This window comes from Watersipora subatra, chromosome 10, assembly GCF_963576615.1.
Source record: "Watersipora subatra chromosome 10, tzWatSuba1.1, whole genome shotgun sequence".
NCBI lineage: Eukaryota > Metazoa > Bryozoa > Gymnolaemata > Cheilostomatida > Watersiporidae > Watersipora > Watersipora subatra.
This window is the reverse complement of record NC_088717.1, coordinates 35142265-35163518: the sequence shown is the minus strand read 5'-3', so window position 1 is coordinate 35163518 and position 21254 is coordinate 35142265. Positions and strand designations below refer to the sequence as shown.

The window sequence follows — 21254 nt, the reverse complement described above, 5'->3', positions numbered from 1 at the left end:
CTTTATACGCAAGTCCTTTTCTCTCGCAAGTGCAGCAAGATTGAATTACAATCAAATTGAATTTGAAAACTCACCCAACTTGACACTTTACATTATATGGAATTTTTTACATAGTGCAAAGTAAAAACTTCCCATAAGTACTTTATGTGATCTGAAATTTACATTATAGGAGGGTCTACTGTAATTATAGGAGCATCTACTGTAATTATAGGAGCGTCTACTGTAATTATAGGGGTGTCTACTGTAATTATGGGAGCGTCTACTGTAATTATAGGAGCGTCTACTGTAATTATAGGAGCATCTACTGTAATTATAGGAGCGTCTACTGTAATTAGCAAATAATGACTAAATAAAGTCTGTTTTGCTATGACTTGATAAAAATTTACCAGCTATAGCTGGACAGACAAACAACTGACAGCTTAAAAACTGAAATTTAAACATATAGACATATAAATGTATATTTATACTTATCTCTATGTATGTATCAATGTGTTTGCTAATAATGATTTTAACAATATCTTTACACATAAATAAGAATGCTCTTCTATGAAAAAATTATTCAAATGCAAAACAATGTTTACAAAAAAAGTTTTTGTCTGTTCAAGTTGTTGTCTGCTCATTCCACACAAGGGCAGCAACTACGACTTTTATTGAAGTTGCTTCCTACTTCCAGATAGTTGATCAACCTTTTATATAATGCAAATTAAATTTTATTGTAGTGTATAAAATTCATATGCAACATACATACAACATTATAAAATTCTTGGGCACCAATGTCATATAATACTGCTATAATTTGTATAAAAACCAAGTTCAAAGGAAAAATCTTCATATGTCTTACTTATTATGTTTGTGTAGATTTTTGAGGCTGCAGAATAATCAAACCCAAACAATTGTAAAATACGAATATGTTAGTAACATGTTTAGATTGTATTTAGCTTACTAAGATTTGTTACTTCTTGAGAAAACTCTAAAACCAGGAGCTAACTAAAGTATTGTCAAGTATTAGAGGTCAAAAATAAACTTAATGATGTATTCAGAACTAGAATGCACCACAGCTTTTAAAAAGTTATATGAGATTAATTATATTATGTACAAACCTAAATAGGCTGCATTTACAACAAATACTGTGTAAATTGTCAAATGCGTTTTGTTCTAGAGTGAAGTCAATACTTTGGCTGAACCGATTCGGCTGCTTGGAAGGTTTCTCATTTACGGAGAGCTGTTTTTTTGCTAAAGTGTGAACTCTAAGTTGCATTTGTGCAAACACAAAAGTGTTTCGTCTTGTCAAAATGAATCGGCACACAGTTTGCTATAAATAGTAGCGATCAGTCAAGCCTTTTTACTCTATCTTTTCAGGAACAGCATCTACTACGCTATTTCTTAGTGCATCAGGTTTAAGCTCTGAGTTGATTAGCGAGCTCGTCAGTGGCAGAGTGTCTTGCTGGCTTGCCCCGGCATTATCCAGACCTTGTGAGAGTACAGAATCTGGTGTTTCATAATGGCCAAGACTGTCAAGATGTTCGCCATCTGGTGGTGATAGAGAGATAGCAGGTATGTAGGTACTTTTCGGTTGGCGGCTTCGCTGCATTCCTACTAAAATTTGCATCAGGTGGAAGTGACAAAGTGACGAGAATTAAAGTAATCGTAAAATGAGTCTTGACCACAAGTTATCTTATTAATTTTTCGCTAGGTAAACAAGGAAAAAATAGCATGCCTCTGAGTCACTGCAAAAAGGTTTGTGGGAAGATCATGTTTATAGGTATTAAAGATGCACAGAGTTTTAGTAGATTTTATTAGGAAGTATCGATATTTTTTAACCATTTGCGATTGTTTTTTATGTTTGAGGTGATTTGACTGTCAGGACATTTCACAATTAGAATTAACAAAATTTGATCACAGTTAAAACGTTCAGAAGAAAAATACATGCAAAATGATGTCATTGCTATAGCTGATATCAGCTATGGCGTTTGAGTTACAGCGTTGCTTGCCTCTATTCCATCTGTTTCGTTGTAACTATATATATTATAAGTACACTTTGCTTGATCTGAGTGTTTCAACCGTGATCAAGTTTGGGTAATTTTAATCTTGAAATGTCCTGGAAATCAGATCACTTCAAACATAAAAAAGTCACAAATATTACCAAAATACTGATACTTTCTATTGCAACCTACTAAAATTGTGTGCAAATTCCTCTTTAAAAAAGGGGAGTTAGGTTTTTGCACTTGTGTAAGGAGTAGTAAGGCAGAATAGTTTTTACTGGGCTACATCGGCAGCAAAAAATGCGAGGAATTAGAAAACAGGGTGAGAAAGCTGTTCCGGTTATAGAAATCACCATGGTGCAGTAGTCCAAAATATAACCAGGCCACCGATAATCAAGTGACAAACTGTTTTTATTATGTTGATATATAAACAATATATCCCAAATTGCTGAATAGTAAAAAATGAGATTTGCTCAAGTGAGTAGGAAACGGTTATTGACAACACAACACTTATATACGGTAAGAACTGAGTTAAACTAGTCACTCCATTATTACCTGCCGTGTTTCAAATCTTATAAGTAAGTAGTAGCTATTAACTGCTATCAGCAAGCAAATGATGATTCTGTTTTTCTTTCAAATACAAAGACACAATCATATTGATCAAGTCAAAATATCAGAAATCTTCCCGCCCAACATGGTGCTCCTAGTTCATTCCTAAACTTATCGAGTATCATCATACACGCAAAGTTATTTTTTAATTCTCACTCGAATCGTAAGATCGCTTCATACTCGGCGATTAATATCTGCAATTGTTGTTGCATATACTTATCAAGCTATCATCACAGCCAAAATTGTCTCTATAGTTTACATGCTTTTACTTAAGGCCAAAACCACTAGAGCTCAGAATACAATAGTTAATTATGAAAGGTTTCGAGTACCACTTGTAAACGCTTCATTTTAAATATTATTGTAACCACAACGAAAATATTTGTCTGTGAACATGATCATGTGATGAACGTTATAGGTGAAAAGTATAAAGATTTCAAAAGCATTGTACTTGCTATTTATGACCTGACAGTGAAATCTTGCAAACTCAGCAAAATTGGATTGTGGGTAGTAATATAAGAGTATGAACTAGCAAGGTAAGCTTTACCTTTTCTACAAGAGATTCTAACAGCTAGTAGCATGAGCTAGTAACATGAGATTGTAAGATCATTTCTTGAATCATCTAGATTCTAGACTATTAGACTTAGAGCATTTGTAAACAGAGCCATGTGTATGCCAGTATTATGGCTCAGACACACCCTACACAAAGCTAAAATACCAGTTCTCAGGATTCGGAGGGTCAAAAGTAACTTATTATCCCAAGCTACTTAAAGCAGTATAGACATCTGGAGCCACAAGTTGCCGACCCCTGATCTAGAACAAACCCTTCTACACAAGATGATAGTCAACCATCTTTAGAATGGGAGGGAAATCCCCCTAACTAGAAAACATATTTTCCTTGTTCTAGTCAAGCGTGGATACTTTACAATTGAATCATGCCAGTTGAAGGCAATCGCAAAAGATTAATGAAACCACTGAATGACATTAGATTGGATAAAACTGTGATGCTAGTCTCCGAAATCGAGGATTAGGAACGCTAATGGGTAATTCATTATTTAGACAATGTTGCGTTATCCAGTGCGTATACGCTATATCTATCTGTGTGAAGTGACGCTGTTGTTATCCTTTCTTGTGGATAGACGCATGTATGCTGTTGATGCAACTTTATGATTTCAACTTGGTTGTGAATCCACAAAAGTTATGATAGTAAAGAATATTGGCTTAGAGGATTGCCCGCTTACCATTCATAAATGTGTTCACAAAAGTTACGATACTATTGATCATATTCTTAAAAATACTTTCATGAATATGATCGATAAAATGCCCATTTACCAGCTATAGACGTATTCACAGAAGTTATGACATTTGTGACCATAGACTTAGATGATTGCCCCCTTACATTCATACATGCGTCTATAAATATTATGATACTAGTGACCATGTAATTGGCGATCGTTCCTTTACCATGTTTGCCCCTTTACTTTCATAGATGTGATTGCCCCCTTACCATTCAGAGATGCATTCATAAACCTTTCAACCGACTGGGGTTCAACATAACTGGGATTTCTTGAGAGAGGAGTAGTACGAGACGACAGTGCAGAAAACTTTTGCGATCTCTCTTTAATCCCTAGTGGTGGCAAGGGAATAGGAGCAGGCGACCTTGGAATATCTACAAATCATGACTCGTACTTGATAGAATTTGGAAGGAACAGAAGTCGCTGTTAACATTCGTCACACTCAATAGTACCATGATCTGTTTATCTCAAGCTAAAACTAGCCACACCAGAAAGCTCCCGTTACGCTAAAAAAAGATATAGAGGGTAATTAACATGCTTTATAAAAGTTTGCTTCATAGGTGTCCCAAACTAATGTCATTCAAATTGGTAAACCAACTTGCTACTAACTAGGCTGATCAGCCACCCTGCAGCATCTGTGGAATAATCGTTACTATAATGAGAGCCGTGTTCCATGATATTAACAAACTCTCGCTTGAGGGAAGAGTTCTAAGAACAGACGCACTTCAGCTTATTTAATGTGTAAAATCAGGTCAACTTTAATCTACCTCAGGCTCGAATGGAAATCTTAGAGCTTTAATTTTCCGTATAAATGTGCCACGATCTATCTGATTAGTTACTCAAGAAATCGTTTTTGCATTCATTAAGATCAATTGTCCTCAGTGAATGCGTTCATGGATTTTTGTCAAAAAAGATTGAGTTAAAAGCGAAGGAAATCCTGAGCAATGTTAATCATACTGCTAGCATACGTGTATATGTAATGTATAATTAACTGTCATGGCTTTATGTGTTACTCATCAAAGTTAAACATTAGTAGCTCTGTATCCTCACACTTGTAAGTGCATGAAAAGTGTTGTCCGGTGCGCAAAGATACAAGTTAAATAAAAATCGCTGGATGCAAAGACCAATATCTTTTCGGTTTAGTTATTTGCAGCTCATCAATGCTTTTAAACCTTTCGTCTCCTGCGACTTATAAAGTAAGCTTAGCACAAACTCAGTTGTAATTATTTGACTCACATAGCAAGGTTCTATACCAATTTACATACCATGGAAAAGTATCTGTTTCAAGTTCTGGTGTTGTCTCCTTTGCAATACAATATGAGCTATGCATGTGATGAGAAGGAGGATCATGATTACCAATAGGACTATCAGCAAGGTTACCGAGCTGTCAGTTTTACATTGATAGGCGAAGTCAGCAGATGTCATGTCGCTGTCTAGTTTGATGCTATTCAAACATACGCAGTCCTTCTTGCACTCTGAATAAGCTGTCGATACAATGCCGTCAACATAGAATTGTGCCTCTGCCTTCTTTTGCAATTCTCCATCTTCTATGTTATAAATAGGATTGTACGCAGCTACATCCTTTGTACCATCTGTCTTTTTTATGATATTATATACGTCATAGTTTGCTTTTCCTTCTCCAGTTTCAGTGAATGGTAAATAAGTTCTCGATATACTGTTTGCCTTTTGTGGAACTTTGGTTTGTTTTAAGTACTGAAAGAACGTATTTCTACCTGCTGGTGTGTCAAACAATTGTGAACAGTTTAGAATACCCAACTCCAATTTGCATTTACCGTCCACATATGCAGCTACCTTGATGGAATAGGCAACAGACAACCCTGCAAGGATCAAATACTTGCTCGACGACTCTTCATAGTCTAATCTCTTGCTTACGGTTTCTGTGTACCCTAGACTCAATGAGTCGTCACACTTTTTGAGAGCAGTAGAAAAAGAATTCTGTAGCAAATAACAGTTAAAATATTCTTGCCAAAATCTAAGAAAGAGTGGATTATCTTTGTTGTTGGTAGGGTTTTGTGTGTCCAAATATTTTTGAAAATAGTTAGTTCCATCCGTCGTCCATGAATATGTTGAGTTGCTGAATGAAAATGTTAGCGAACCATAAACAAGTTCTTCTGCATTTTCTGTAACAGATTTCAGAGTGCCCCATGTTTCACTGCCAAGCAAAATATTTCCTCTTTCTGACCATTTGGGATCGTGAAGTTTGATCTGTTGCAAAAAGTTTGCTATAAATTGGTTTTCGGCAAAAATTATTACTACTCGTGGAAACTGGTTGTTTTCGGCTGTTTGGCGTATGCTTATAGCGAGGTCGCGAATATTTTCATGCAGGTTGTTAGCTTGGTTTCGATATGTAATACATATGCCATTATCGCTTGCAAACTGTTCTACGCTATAGCCTCCTGTCTGGCCATATACACTCTCAGAAGTAATGAGCCCGATTTCTTTCCAGCCATTTTTTTTCACAATCTGAATCATTGCTTTAGCCTGTTGCTCATCGCTAGGTACATTCCTTAGAAAAAGTGGGTACCTCAATGGATCACTCAGCCATACTGTGGTTGCTCGAAAAGAGATCTGTGGAATTTCATAGACATTCAAATAAGTCTGTAGAGCGAGTGTAACTCCACTAGATGAACCACTGAGAAAAACAATAAAGTCTCTCGGTTTGATGCTCCATTCTTTTCCATTCATATCTTTAAGGTAAGCTGTATCTGCTTCTCGAAAGATGTCGTTCATCAAGGCATGAGTTCCAAGCTTTGCGTAACAAGTGTCAATAAAGAGAGTTGAAAACTGAAGCCCAGTTATTTCTTCAATTTGTTTGACTGTGTAATAAAATGCTTCCATCATGAGAAAGCCATGTGGTTGAATAGTTTTACCACAATCATGCTCATTAAGATCTCCACTCGTTATACCTGTCCCAGCTATGATATATCGAGAATTCTCATTCCTCCGATACAGATATGGTGTATTCAACTTCTCACAAAACTCACAGTTGCTCAAGCATCGAGATTCAGAGTACGTTGTAATTAGACCTTCATTTGAATAAGACCACTTCTCATTGTGAGCGAATTGCCCTACTTCTACAAATCGCCAAATGTTATCTGACCCTCTCACAGCTGTATTTAAAGTGTATGCTGGAACAGCCGTTGAGCTGTCCAATTCTCCGACCTCATCAAACGCAACCGAGACCACCACTTCACCTATTTCCACCTGTTCATTTTTGCTTAGTAATGATTTAAGCATGGCTGAATAAAACATCGGGCTTTCACTAAGTTGACTGCAGATTCCAGCTACTCCAGCACACATTTCATCGTGTACTTCTTTAAAAGCATGTAAAATGGATACAACTGCTTCGATAGTCGGTTGGGTTGAAACTGTAGCATTGATAAGCACTTCATTGGAGCATTGGTACCTGTTGTTACATTCTTCTACAAATCGCCTGATGAGAGAAGTGGTTTCTGGTGTTCCTGATTTCGTACCATCTATTCTTTTCTCGATGTAGCTTCGAAGTGTATTTGCTTGATTATAAGGAGACATAACGATCAATCCCAGTTCACCATTTCCCAACCTTAATGTTTCCAGAATCTCTGGAGTTATGCCAACACCCTCAGAAGCCAGTATGATTTTTTGCATGCCAGAACTTCCAGAAGCGAGGTCGAAATAACTTTCTATGATTGCTGTGGCTGCAATTATAGACAAAACCAAAAATATATACTGGTCACAGCTTTGTTATAAAGTGCAGAGGTACATTTTGATTGCATCTAATGTCATCTAATGCTTATTATTAATTCAATGCACTAAAACTTTCATGCTATGTGCCATTAATTTTTTAGTATTGCTCTTTACCAGCAAAAACCTCACAAGCAGCATCATATGCACATTCTATCTAAATTTTGCCCAAAATATATTACTATATATTATATATATGTGTATATATATACACATATATATAGTTATACAGCATATACAGCATATACAGCATATATGTATATATATACACATATATATATATATACATATATATATATGTGTATATTTATATATATATATATATATATATATATATATATATATATATATATATATATATATATATATATATATATATATATATATATATATATATATATATATATATATATATATATATACATATAACATTAACTTTATGTAAAAATTTATTGGCAGTGGTTTCATTTCAAACATAAATGTTTTCCAGATGATTTATGAACTCACCTGGGAAGAGAAATCCAAAGTATATTATCCCTTTGGCACTATCAGCCTTCATGAGCCTGCCAATACTCTCGTAGTACCGTCTCGGATTGGCTGGATCTAAGTCTACTTCTATTACATTAGAAAAACAAATTCCGTTTGCTCTGCCATGCTCTTGGATAGCTTTAGCTCCATCTCTGCCATAATCATCATTTGTATGAATGAGAAGTATGTAGGACCACTCCAACTTTAGCGCCACTTTTACCATAGCCTAAAGTTGAATATATAATACATTTACCCAACCAAGACAAATATATGTAAATCTATCAACTTGAAAGTAGTGTAAACTACTTGTATCATCTAACTTTGTCACCACCAATCAACCACAGCAAGTACATAAAAATTTATAATTGAAATTCCATGGTCGTGACAGATATTAGCCATCTGTCAAGATTATCCACTCCATTTAATTATAATAAACACAAGGTTGCTGTAAGGAGCATTTTAGAATATCAGCTATGTGCTATTGTTCACAGCTTTTTTATATTTCGAGAAAAATTATGAGGTGTCCATTTTACCTTTTTATATAACTATGTTTCTTTTGATAATTTGACAATAATATAACAATATACTACCATAAAAGCAAGAAAAAGGCTTAATACAAATTTGGCTTTATGGAACTTCGCAAAACTGAAGATAGTTTGTTTTATCATGTCACCCAAAATAACCATACATTATTTCAATTTTGCAGTTTGAATTGTTCAAAATGTTTAGACTTTATAAAATTATCATTTGGCAGATCATTTAGTAAAATAACAACAAGATATCACAGAACATAAAATATCCGTATCATAAAATAAAATGTCAATCAAACCCTGGAAAGGTTTAATCATTAATTTTGATAGTTTCACCATTTGATCAACTAACTGACAGTTGAATATAATCTATATATATATATGTATATATATATATTAATCTCAGCAACTGTCTTTTTGTTTGTACACCCTGTGTCCAGTTATGGCGATTTGAATATAGCATTGAAAAATCCACATGGCACTGACCATTATGCCGGAACTTTCAGATCTAGAGGCAGCAAACTTAACCATTAGACTATTACATATGGCGCCTTACAGTGCCTCGCTTTGCGTGTTCGCAACTCGAGTTGTACAACTCGAGTTGCCGTGTTGTACAACTCGGCCTGGGTTTTTGATGAACTCGAGTTGTGTTACGCAAAACTAACACGGGTTCGTAAAGAAAGCAAAGTGAGTAATTGGGGTGTCTCATTTACAGAAATTTAATAATAATTATTTAAATATGTATACATATTTAAATTATATATATTGGCGAGATTTGCGCATATTCATTTCTATAAATATAAAGAGACAAAAACAATTGTAGAATGTAAAAAGCAAACTAAAAAACAATCTATATGAGAGCCGAGCAGCGAAATTTTTTTCCCAAACAGGTTTACATACGGCAGTAAAATTTTGGCTCATGATTGGCTTTAGTAATTGAGTTTTAGTAATCAAAACCTACATCATTACATTGAAAGTCAATAGTTATAATTAGAGAAGAACACAAAATTCCAAAATTTTATTCAAAATGGCTTAAATTAATGAGTTTTAAGTGAGCGCCTCTTACGTTTTAACAACACTTTTTGAATGATAACATCAGTTTTGCTACGTTATTTAGAATTTTGTGTTCCTTTCTAGTTATAACTATTGATTTCTAATGTAATGATGTAAGTTTTGGTTACTAAAACTCAATTACTAAAGCCAATCATGAGCCAAGATTTTACTGCCATATGTAAACCTGTTTGGGAAAAAGAAATTCGCAGCCAGCCGGGCAACTTCTTTTTCAAATGAAAAAAATCATCTCTCTAGAATCTGACAAGAAACTGAATAAACACCGAAAATGAACATAGAAATTATTTCAACGGCGTTTAATGATGCACAAAAAAATTCCATATAGCTAGAGAAAATGAAACGATGAGATGTTCTCAAGCCGAGTTGTTGAACTCGAGTTGCTGTTGAAAGAACTCGGCTTGGGTTTTGATGAACTCGAGTTGTGCAACTCGAGTTGTACAACTCGAGTTATATTTACAAACTCGAGTTGTACAACTCGAGTTGTGCAACTCGAGTTGTACAACTCGAGTTATATTTACAAACTCGAGTTGTATAACTCGAGTTGTGCAACTCAAGTTGTACAACTCGAGTTGCAAACTCGGCACAGTATAATTCTAATAATTCGCTATTAGCTCTAGTTTTACAGTACATACATAGTTTAATTTCTATTAGCTAACGGGTGCCTATTGATATACCATTGTTAATATAACCAGATCTACGGTTATGCTACCGTAATACCAATATATTGCACCTTCCTTTTGAAAAGTCGCGTTGCGCGTTCACAACTCGAGTTGTGCAACTCGAGTTGTACAACTCGAGTTGTGAACGCGCAACGCGAGGCACTGTAAGGCGCCATAATTACATGTAGAACCATTAGACTATTACATGTAGAACCATTAGACTATTACATGTAGAACCATTAGACTATTACATGTAGAACCATTAGACTATTACATGTAGAACCATTAGACTAGCAATAACTGATTATTATGACTTTCATTACTTCCGTTAAAATACTTAGGGTCAATAACTAGCACGGTTGACGATAGCTATAGAACGGTGAGCTATGGAACGGTGAGCTATGGAACGGTGAGCTATGGAACGGTGAGCTATGGAACGGTGAGCTATGGAACGGTGAGCTATGGAACGGTGAGCTATAGAACGGTGAGCTATGGAACGGTGAGCTATGGAACGGTGAGCTATGGAACGGTGAGCTATGAAACGATGAGCTATAGAGCAGTGAGCTATGGAACAGTGAGCTATGGAACGGTGAGCTATAGAACGGTGAGCTATAGAACGGTGAGCTATGGAACGGTGAGCTATGGAACGGTGAGCTATGGAACGGTGAGCTATGAAACGGTGAGCTATGAAACGGTGAGCAATAGAACGGTGAGCTATGGAATGGCTATTAAACCATCTGCAAACACAAAACTTGTTTTAGTAAAGGTGAGCTTACCTTTACTAGGTTGCTCAAAGTCATTGGGTAACTATTTTATTACCATTGCAATGCCAGGCATTTGGCTAGCACATGAATGATCGTCGCTATTATGATAGCTGGGAAACCAAATTAAAAGGATTAGGAAAAAAAGTTTGCTTCACACAGGAACCACACTCAAATATTTTATTTTGGATCCAGGCACGCTACCAGCTGTACTATTCTACCACCTTGAAGCTGCGTGGAATAATTGTGCACACAGCTATTATGCATGATGATAAATCACGGCATATGGAACTGACAGCGTACTAGTATCATGTAGTATGATATATCGCCATGTTATATAATTAACCAAAATATAATCTAACATGTTACATTATAATGTAATATACTATATAATTTGAAAAAATAATATAGTATTAGATAAAACGACACAATTTAGTAGAACTCTAATCAAATATAATATTATTTAACACAATGTGATGTAATAAAGTATAGTACAATGCAATATTTGGTGAATAGTACAATATAATACAGTGATGCATTTTAGGTTCAATCTTTTTGTTTCTCGTTATGCCAATTCTGTAGGAAATATTAAAAAGATTTCGCTCGAAAAATTTTGTTTAAAAAGCAAGTGGTGGAAATGAATAGGAATGTTATTTTTTGTAGAAAAGCTGTCATTAGAAGATTGCATATCTTTACAATCAAAACTATAGGAGTAAAATACAACAAAAACGCAATTTGTGCAAACTATACCTTGCTTTGTTTGGAATCAGAGGGGACAGTTCTTAAAAATGAATTGTGTAGATAGGGATCCTTCAGTTTAGCCAGTGTTGCAGCAGGAGAGATGACAGGAATGTTGGTATTGTTTAAGAACTCGGCTACGTACTTGGCATTGGAACTGTAGGTTGGCCCAACAAACCCTGCGCATATTAACAAAAGGTGGTCAGTAGGCTATAAATAGAACAAGCGTAAATGTATTTTCTCTTAAGATACAACCTTGTGAGAGCAGTTTTAGCTGTAATCATTCTGTTCATTTCCTTGACTACATGGCACCAAGACAGTTTTGATTTGAACATATCCTTTAATCGCTAGTAAAACAAATTTAGGGTTTTTTCCTTATTTTTTAAAATCAGATCTCAGAATTTTGCGCAAGTATAGTTTCAAGGGAAAATAGTTTGTGGTCTTACCTTCCTCAATTCTTTTTTTAGTATTATTATTGCTAGTTTTGTTATCACTAATACAGTTATTACTTTTTTCCATTCTATTATTGTTGTTTAAATCATCACTATCATTTTCATTAAAAAACTCGAACACTATTTAGGAGCATGATGCATAAACATAAGCTATCAATATCGATAACAATGCACGAGTTTCATTCATTTACAAACTTGTTCCTATAAAACCATGATAACAGAATAAATATGATAAAAAGAAAGTATTTAGGTTAATCAGCGTGTTTACCTAACAATAGAGAGTTTTGTTGCTCCTCAACAGGTCGAGGATGGAAGCAAACATTCTGTTCTGTCCAAAGAGTTTTTGGAATACTCAATGCAGCTGTTCTGGTTGCCAGACTTCTGTTTAAGCAGATATCTTCTAGTTTGAACTCTATCAATAACCACAAAAACAGTTGCAGTCTCCTAATAATTCTTTGATAAAACTATGGAGTACTACTTTTCATAAAGTTTGCTGTTTACAGACTCATGAAATGTACCTTTTGGCTAGATTCATTTGTTGTGGTAGAAATTGGCCTTTATCTGGCAATTGCATTCTAACTATAATAGTACGGATGTAAGATAATTCACTATAGTGAAATATAATATAAAAAATGTTATAATATAATTTAAAGTAATATAATACATCATTATGTAATAAAATATTGTATTATGTAACAAAATAAAAGTGCAGTATAACATATCCAATGTGCCATAACATAATATAGTAATACTTTGCAACTTAAAAGCTTTTGTATTTTATCTGTAAAAATTTTAAGGATGTAAAAAATGTTTCAATAAATAGTTTTTAAAACTGAACATGTATGCAATTAATTATCAATTACTTTTTCATTTGTCTGCCAAGCTTGTGAATATATAAGTTTCAATACTCTGCTATAATACACAATAGTTTGATCAGAAGAGAAGAAAAGCCACCAATAGTTTCGAAAATAGTGTTATTTCTATAACAACAGTATTGGCATAAGGATTTCATAGTAACTCATTAAAGGGTGAATATGGAATGCTTTCATCTAACTATTAGCCAATAGCATCTCTAGCCATTTTCTGTATCTGTATCACAAAAGTCTGTATTCCATAACCATTTCACCAAATATATTCAGTGATTCATTTGTTCCAACTTCAGATAAATTGAGAAATGCTAGAGAGATATCATATTAGGCCTACATGTGGATGAGCACATGCCGCGCTTAGTCATGGCCACTATGAGCACATGCCGCGCTTAGTCATGGACGCTAGCGTCAAATACTTGCATATGAAACATGAGTGATATCCGATGATGCAGAACAGTATATTCTCCAAAGTTTACTACATGATTCTAAAGTTAGCTTCTTGTGACAAGATAATTTCCTTGTTAATTTAATAATAATCACTGTTGTAAGAGCCGTGTGCATTCGTCTGTCGTAAGTGGCATTTAGAGGTTAGGAAAAAGATTGCTTTCAGCAGGATTTGAACTCGCCACTTTGGCTTGGTAGACCAATACTCGACCAGCTGTACCAATCTACAGCCTTGGCACATTTTGGAATTATTGCGCAGTTAATTATTACACCTGACGATCTCTCATGGTGCGTGATATTGCCAGGGTAGTGGTAGCCATAAGGATGTTCAGCCTTGTGATGAGTTTCCCCTTAGCACATACCATTGCTATATTTGTCATCATTTCCGTGCTACTTGATATCCTGGGTTGAAAAATCTTTCCCTCTACATGTATGTTTCGTCAGCAAGTGCGCTATCACCTGCAGTTACATACCTCACTAATTACTTGTGGTGATATGGATGATCTGCTCCATTATTCAGCCCTGGTTAAGCCACCCTAACATGCTTTATCTAGAAATCAAGTTTCAAGGACTGTGTCGTCCCTTGTTTATCAAGAGCCTTGGTAAAGAGGCTGAAATTGTTACTGGGCAAAAAAGTCTAGCTTAATGATGATTTGCAGGTGCACCTGTACAGACAAAATGAATTAGATTAAATACATTAAAACTTTTTCTATTTTAATCATGAATTATTTTAAGTTCTCATCAAGTACACAGAATTTAGTTTTGGCTGATTTTAACAGTACTGTTCTTAGATAAAGCAGTACTGTTCTTAATTAAAGCAGTACTGTTTGACAAAGAAATCAAAATAGTTCTTGCCTAATTCAGCCCTGAATAAAAGAGAATTAGTTACCCCTAGAGCCATATGGACTATACATAACCTGTGCATGGGTCTAGATGAACACCTTGTTAGCGATTAAAAAAAATCCTTATTTCTAAAGCAAGTTTTCTACATGATGCCTTGATCATAAGACTGAAGCAACTTTCGTTGAATACAGCACATATCTATTTGTTTTATCGAAGAACCCTCTATAACTGACAAGAGCAGTCTTGCACCCCTTGTTTAAAATGAAACAAACAAGTCTCAACCCATAATGAAAAACTGACATATTTGGAAGATTTGAAAACTATGTGTTATTGGAATGTCATGCTATTGAGATAAGTCCAATGTGATCACACAGCAACAACATATAAAAAAAACCTTGCATTATGGTCTTGTATCAAATTTTTGGGCTTTTCCCTGCTATGATCTTATTGAAACATGTTTCCTTGTGGGTAAGTGAAATATGCGGATCACTTTCAAAATTGATGGCGTTACAATATTTATTTTGATATATAAAAGATGTGAAAACCATTATTTACATAGACAAGTTGGTGTGACAACATTTACACTTTTCTTCTCATCACAATTGATTCTTACACCCTGTGAACAACAGCTCACGTCCCCAAGCAGGAAATTCTGGTTTCATAAGACACAAAACGGCAGCACTGTTTATTAGCTATTGCATTTTTGTTTCTGAAAATAACATTCCAGAGATGGATCTGCCTTGTGCACAGTGTAAAATCTTACATCTAGTGTTTAACTCTTTCTATCTGAAACCATTCTAAGTAGCAGTTAGCAGTAGCTGTTCGATAAATAAAAATTATTTTATAACAAATCAGCTCTCTCATAAAACAAGGACAAAAAATCCTTATTTGTGTAACTTTTGCAGTTTCAAAGCTCCATGGCACAAATATGAACACTGATATCGTGATTTAGCAGAATTATACTTGAAAAAGTACGGCAGTCTTTCAAAATTGATCAGGTATTAAGTAGGTCATCAAAAGTTACCCAATATTTTTTGCCGAAAGCATCAAAGCAATAGTAAACTTTGCTAGTAGATATTCAAGTTTCATTCAAGCATGAATAATAATTAAGTATGTTTGCAGGTGCAAATAGAGTGTCATATTTTTGGCAGCTCCTTATATTACTATGGTGCATGGCATCTTGTGCTCTGAATAAGCTTCTTTATTAGTTAAACTTCCCAGCGTATTGAGCACATTTCATTTTCATCTCTCAGTCTATTTTGTCATCTGTTGTCTTTCAAACTGCATTATCTTTGTATTCATCAAAAAGCTAAATGAGTCGCCATTGAACCGCTTACGCAATCTGAAAGACATATTTTTTACTCATCACACATTCCTTGATTGATATCAATTTCCCATCACCACCATTTCTATGACTGTGAAATTAATTGGCATCCACTTCTGAGTAGAGGGCACACATTTTTATTGGGTGGGGTCCTTTTTACCGATCCTTCACAACTTGTCTAACTGTTCTCTTCATTAGCAATGCTCATTGCTGCTATGTGTAAAATGTGCTTGACACTGATATTTTCATTTTTTTCGCTGTCAGCTAAAAGTTTAAAAGTTTAAAGAGAATTGATATAGACAGTAAAACATTTGCACAAAAAATTGTTTTACAAAATCTATAGTTTATTGTAAAATAGGCTTGTCATACAAGTTGTTTTTAAAAAGGTTTATATGATAGTGCAGGACATTTTTAGCCAAAATTTTGGTGCACTACATTGCCATATAGTTGAATACAATATAGCGTATTATAAATTATTATGGTGCAATTTAGTATAATGTGACGTATTAGAATGTAATACGATGTAATATTTACTATAATAAAACCTGTGTATGTCTGTTCGAAGTCACATTAAAAGTGTCTGATAAAAGATCACACTACATGGGAGCTGAACTCGAATCCTCAAATACACAGCCAAGCACTGTACCATCTGCACCGCTGAACAACCTTTGCTAATATAAGAATAATCGTGCCTATACTTATTACACATGACGATCTCTCACTAATGTACTAATATGGTATACACTAACGTAAGAGGAAAGTACAACTGATTCATTGTTGATAATGCTGATTAGGTGTAGAACATGATTTAAACTTTGATCATGTATAATTTACAATTGATCCACGCAAGCAAGGTGGTGCATAGCGCCAGAAATGCTAGTAAGGTTGTGTGGGTCCGACACTGCTCCTACAGTTGCAGCACTCTGCTATCAGCTGAACTGGCTCATATAACTCATCAGCCAGCAACATCCAAAACTAAACACCTTGCAGATTGGTAATAAAGACAATTTAATCTGACAGCTAATGGGCATTACAAAAATAGTTGGTAAGATCAGGCCTACATTTACATGTAGAGTAGTTCTGCAGCTGTAGACAATCTGGTCTATTCAAATGCTGTAAAGGTGCTAAGTTCGTCGCTAAAGACTGGTTCACACGATATCGTCGTATCTCGGCGTCGTCATTTCGGCGTTGGTCGTCGACTATGTTAACCGAAAACAAATGGTATCGACGAAGCAACGCGGACACGCCAGGAACGTCTGCAGCTGTCAAACTTTCCCTATGCTTTGACGACCATCAACTATCGCCTTTCAAATGTGAACCATTTTGGCGATAACAGTTCGCAGTCGTGGGTAGGGTGAACTATTCATATACATTTATGATAGCCAATGCGGGACTAGTTTTTTATTCCTGCGTGCAAAAACAAAGAGATTTTTTCGCGAAATTTTAAAAAGATAACTTTCACGAGTATTTCCTGATGCACACGTGGATGGGTTTGTAATAGTGTGAACATGGTTATCATCGATGATCGCCGAAGTATTGTGGCATCAACGCCGAGATACAGCGATATAGTGTGAACCAGCCTTAAGGTTCTGAGAGATGGATGATTATTTATTTGTATTACATATACTAAATTTCTAGAGAGTCATAGTGTGGCCACTCCTAAGTGAGTCAGGGCTGAAACGCTACGCTTAGCTGACAAGCAGATCATGTTGCCACGGAAAACTATAGTAAGTGATGTCTATATCAGCCTTATGTCAACAATGATAATTTCTGCGTATGAAACAACAGGAAGGCACACGCACGTGCAACATCGTTAGCTCCCAGGCTACTTTTTGGCACAAAGATGGCGCTTAGTATGAGTGTATTGCTTTCAAACAGCGACACTGAATCACAACAGGATGAGAGCTGCACAGCTGTTTCTATGGTGCATTGCGAGTGGGAGTGTATCACCACTCTACCGATATATCAAATCTTTCTAATAGCTAACCAACAACAAATACTCTTAAGCAGAGAGAGAGTTCAAAAGTGGTGAGCTAGTATATTAATACTAGGTTCACAAGCTTGCTGCGTAGAAGTAAAAACAGTCCGCCATACACTCAGCGTACCCTTGAGAATGAACAGACACAATAGAAGAGACAGAAACGCTCTTAAATGAAGTCAGTCCTTCAGCTCTCATCTACTCATTAAGCTTGAAAAGTTAATCAGGCGTCTCTAACCATATGACTCTTTGTGTTGTGTTTTCAACTATACCTCATTGGCTGCTAATATTTATTTACCCGCTGTTTACCATCAGTATTACTATTACTAATATTCTAGTATTCTGGCAGTACAGCGCGCCATAGGAGATCATCAGGTATGCCAATAAATCACAGAGATTCAATACCTGCACAATTCTTCAAAAACACTTAAGGAGGGCACTTGGTGCAGATATTAATGCGTGATTCTACCACTCTGAGTCCTGTGGGTACAAATTCTGTGTGAAGTAAACTTTTTTCAACATCCAAACCAGATATTCCAGATATAAATCCAGATATTCTTACATACAGATGGTGTTTGGATGGTGCAGTTGGTATCACGCTTATCCACAAAATGGAATGTATGAGTGCAAATCTGTTTAGAGGGAATTTTTTTCTTAATGATTGAAGCGTGGCTTTAAATAGACTGGCAGACAAAGCTCTTATTAAAATAAAATTAAGCAGTATCAATTTAACAAATTATTTTGACAAATTAATTTGTTAAATTTGTCCAATTAATATGAAAAATTAATAAATTAGTGCCAAATTTATTATATTTGTCAAAAATTTGTAATTTTTGACAAATATAATAAATAATGACAAAAATAAACTCAAAAAACACTTTATCTTCTTTTTATAATAGTTAGGGTTTGTATCACTAAAAATTGAATTTTCTGACGTTGATAATTTGGAGCTTTCATCAAAACATTTGTCAACCAGCCAGATATGACAACCAGAAAAAGGAATGGATGAGTCTCCAAAAGGCATGACCTGAAAGATTCATCATGTGACTCACTCTCATTCTTTCATAGCCTGTGACTGGTACTGAATAGCAGTACAACTGTTACAGTAGTAAATGATTTGCCCTAGTTGTCACCAGCTATAAACCTGAGCATCAAACACTCAAGAGCACTGAAAATGATCAAATAAAGTCCTTTCAGTATAAGTTCTTCTGCAGTATTGAAAAGTACTTTTACTTTAAATGTACTCGTGTTAACAATCACAATTTTAATTGATTTGTTATTAGATTGTCAGACTCTTGGTGACTTTAAAGAATGAATGCTGTTGTTCTTTGGACAAACATAGCTCAACTTTATGCAATAAAACATAATTATTAACTTGAAATAGATCTTGTTTAGAATTAGCAGTTTGGTAACAAAACGTTGTCAGATGAATATTATTGCTGATAGAAATAAACTGGCTCAATATTCTGTCAGACTACTAATAAGAGTTTTTCCTAGGTGGCAACTTACAGCCATAGAGCTATTGACAGCGGTTTGTACTTCTATGGGCATAAGTAAAAACACATGTACTTATATACTATTGTTTATTTTACTTTTCTTAAATCAAACAAGGTAAATAATATTACTCACCATATTCGACCCCAGGAACTGCGATGTCAGCGCCAGAGGAGTTGACAAGGTCAAGTATATACTCAACGGCGAGAGCAAGAGAAAGCCCATATGTTTCTGGTGGCTCACTAAGGTGACACTGAGCGGAAGGGTTTATCTCCAATAGTCCAACAATATGCACTTTATTTATAGGCTCAGAGTCTGAAAGCATTTTGAAGCAGCTGAAGTTAGTGATGTGAACACAGCAAAAGAATGGTTTCAGAGTAGAGCATGTCATTGAGTTTAAATGTCACTGAGTTTAAACTTGTTGTAGATTATGGGAAGTAGACACAGCAAGACCAAACATAACTACAAATTTATACTTTTTTTGTGAAATGGAGCCTCCATAAGCCTTTTTATAGCAGTTATACACAAGAGCCACCAATTTCATCTTGATGCGCTTGGACATGGTGAGTTCTGTGTTGCTGTCACCACTAGAGCTTTATCATGACGTATCAGTTGGGTAGCAACAATTTTTAAAGAAAAGTTCCTTGGCTACCCAGCTACCTAGTTGCCTCACTACCTAGTTACACAGCTGTCTAACTAAATGGCTATGTGCCTATGTACGTTAGCTACCTAGCTTCGTAGAGCAGTACATAAATATAAACTGCCTGTATATAATACAAACCTTTGGCAACGTTGAATAATATGTTGGTCTCAGACTTGCTCATGCTGCCTTTCAAAAACTGCAGTTTATATTTAATAATAAGAATGGTGATAAATTGACTAATGCGCGTGCGATAAAGTTTTTTAATAATTTTATTTCGTAATATTTACTATTACTTAAATTTGGATTGACACATGCAAAATTAGCTGATGATATGTAGCAAATTCAAATAAATCACAACATGTCAAACCTAGTCTCAACGGCCTTGACAATATATGTAAAACAACCATACATGTGTTGAAAAGGATCAGCCTATTGCTTCACTCTAACTACCTGTAAACTTTAAAAGAACAGTACAACTAGACTATTCAATCGGGCTAACAATTTTTGAGCCAATAAATATTGTTCAGCTTTACGTAATTGGAATAGCTGAGGTAACAAAAATGGCACACGTTGAAATTTTTCAATAAAGCAGCGTTGTTGACAGCTATCACCTATTGACAAGCATTTGAACATGATGTTATGTTTGTATTTACATGTTTGGCTGGGCATATGAACAACTCTTGTAAAAGTATATCGTTTTCACTTACCTGTGCACAAAGCCGATACCGAAATGTTGCTAAGCAGAGATAGAAGCACAGTTAGAGAGACGAATATCTGGCACGACATACTTCTTGAAGTGATTTTATGTAAATAGTATATGTGTTGTCTGAACCAATGTAAGTATGACCAGTTGTGACACGCGCAAATCATCCGTTTCATGGTTGAATAATCTGATACTTTGATTGCGAAAGACGCCTCAAATAATTAATTACTTGTTATTGTCGCACCTTAACAATCTGGTCACCTCCAATTCTAGTTGAATTTATCATAAACTGAATGTCTTTTTATATAATTTGAGATTTTTTGTTGTTTTAGTTAATCTGCTAGGATGCTGCAAGATTAAAATCTACAAAACTGGATTGCAGTTAAAACCCTCAGGAGAAGATCTGCCTAATAGGGTGTCAATTGCTGTGCTTTCTTTCTATAAATGATAGATATACGGTCTCATCAGCATTGAGTACTCACATGTTTACACAGCATTTAGAGAAAAACTTGTTTGGCGAATGTAATTCAACCTATTTTTTAATCAGGGACATCTATAACCATAAACCTGAAGCTATATTTGGTGTTTTA

The 21254-nt window shown here is 35.2% G+C and overlaps 1 protein-coding gene across 1 annotated transcript; it reads right to left on the bottom strand.

Annotated features, from left to right (window-relative positions):
* Positions 1-602: 602 nt before the first annotated feature.
* LOC137405641 (uncharacterized) lies at positions 603-20747 on the bottom strand. Its single transcript, XM_068091967.1, has 8 exons — positions 20669-20747; positions 19454-19633; positions 12635-12778; positions 11927-12093; positions 8135-8381; positions 5149-7581; positions 4096-4257; positions 603-1596 (listed from the first exon to the last, which is right to left on the bottom strand). The coding sequence occupies exons 1-8, from the start codon at positions 20745-20747 to the stop codon at positions 1343-1345; spliced, it is 3666 nt and encodes a 1221-aa protein (XP_067948068.1). The 3' UTR covers positions 603-1342.
* Between the last annotated feature and the right edge of the window lie 507 nt (positions 20748-21254).

Coding starts and splice junctions, on each gene's coding strand:
- LOC137405641 (XM_068091967.1), bottom strand. CDS start 20,747: ATGTCGTGCCAGATATTCGTCTCTCTAACTGTGCTTCTATCTCTGCTT. Junction 8,382..11,926: donor CTGATTCCAAACAAAGCAAG/GTATAGTTTGCA, acceptor ATTCAACTTTAG/GCTATGGTAAAAGTGGCGCT. Junction 1,597..4,095: donor TATGAATGCATCTCTGAATG/GTAAGGGGGCAA, acceptor TGCAAATTTTAG/TAGGAATGCAGCGAAGCCGC.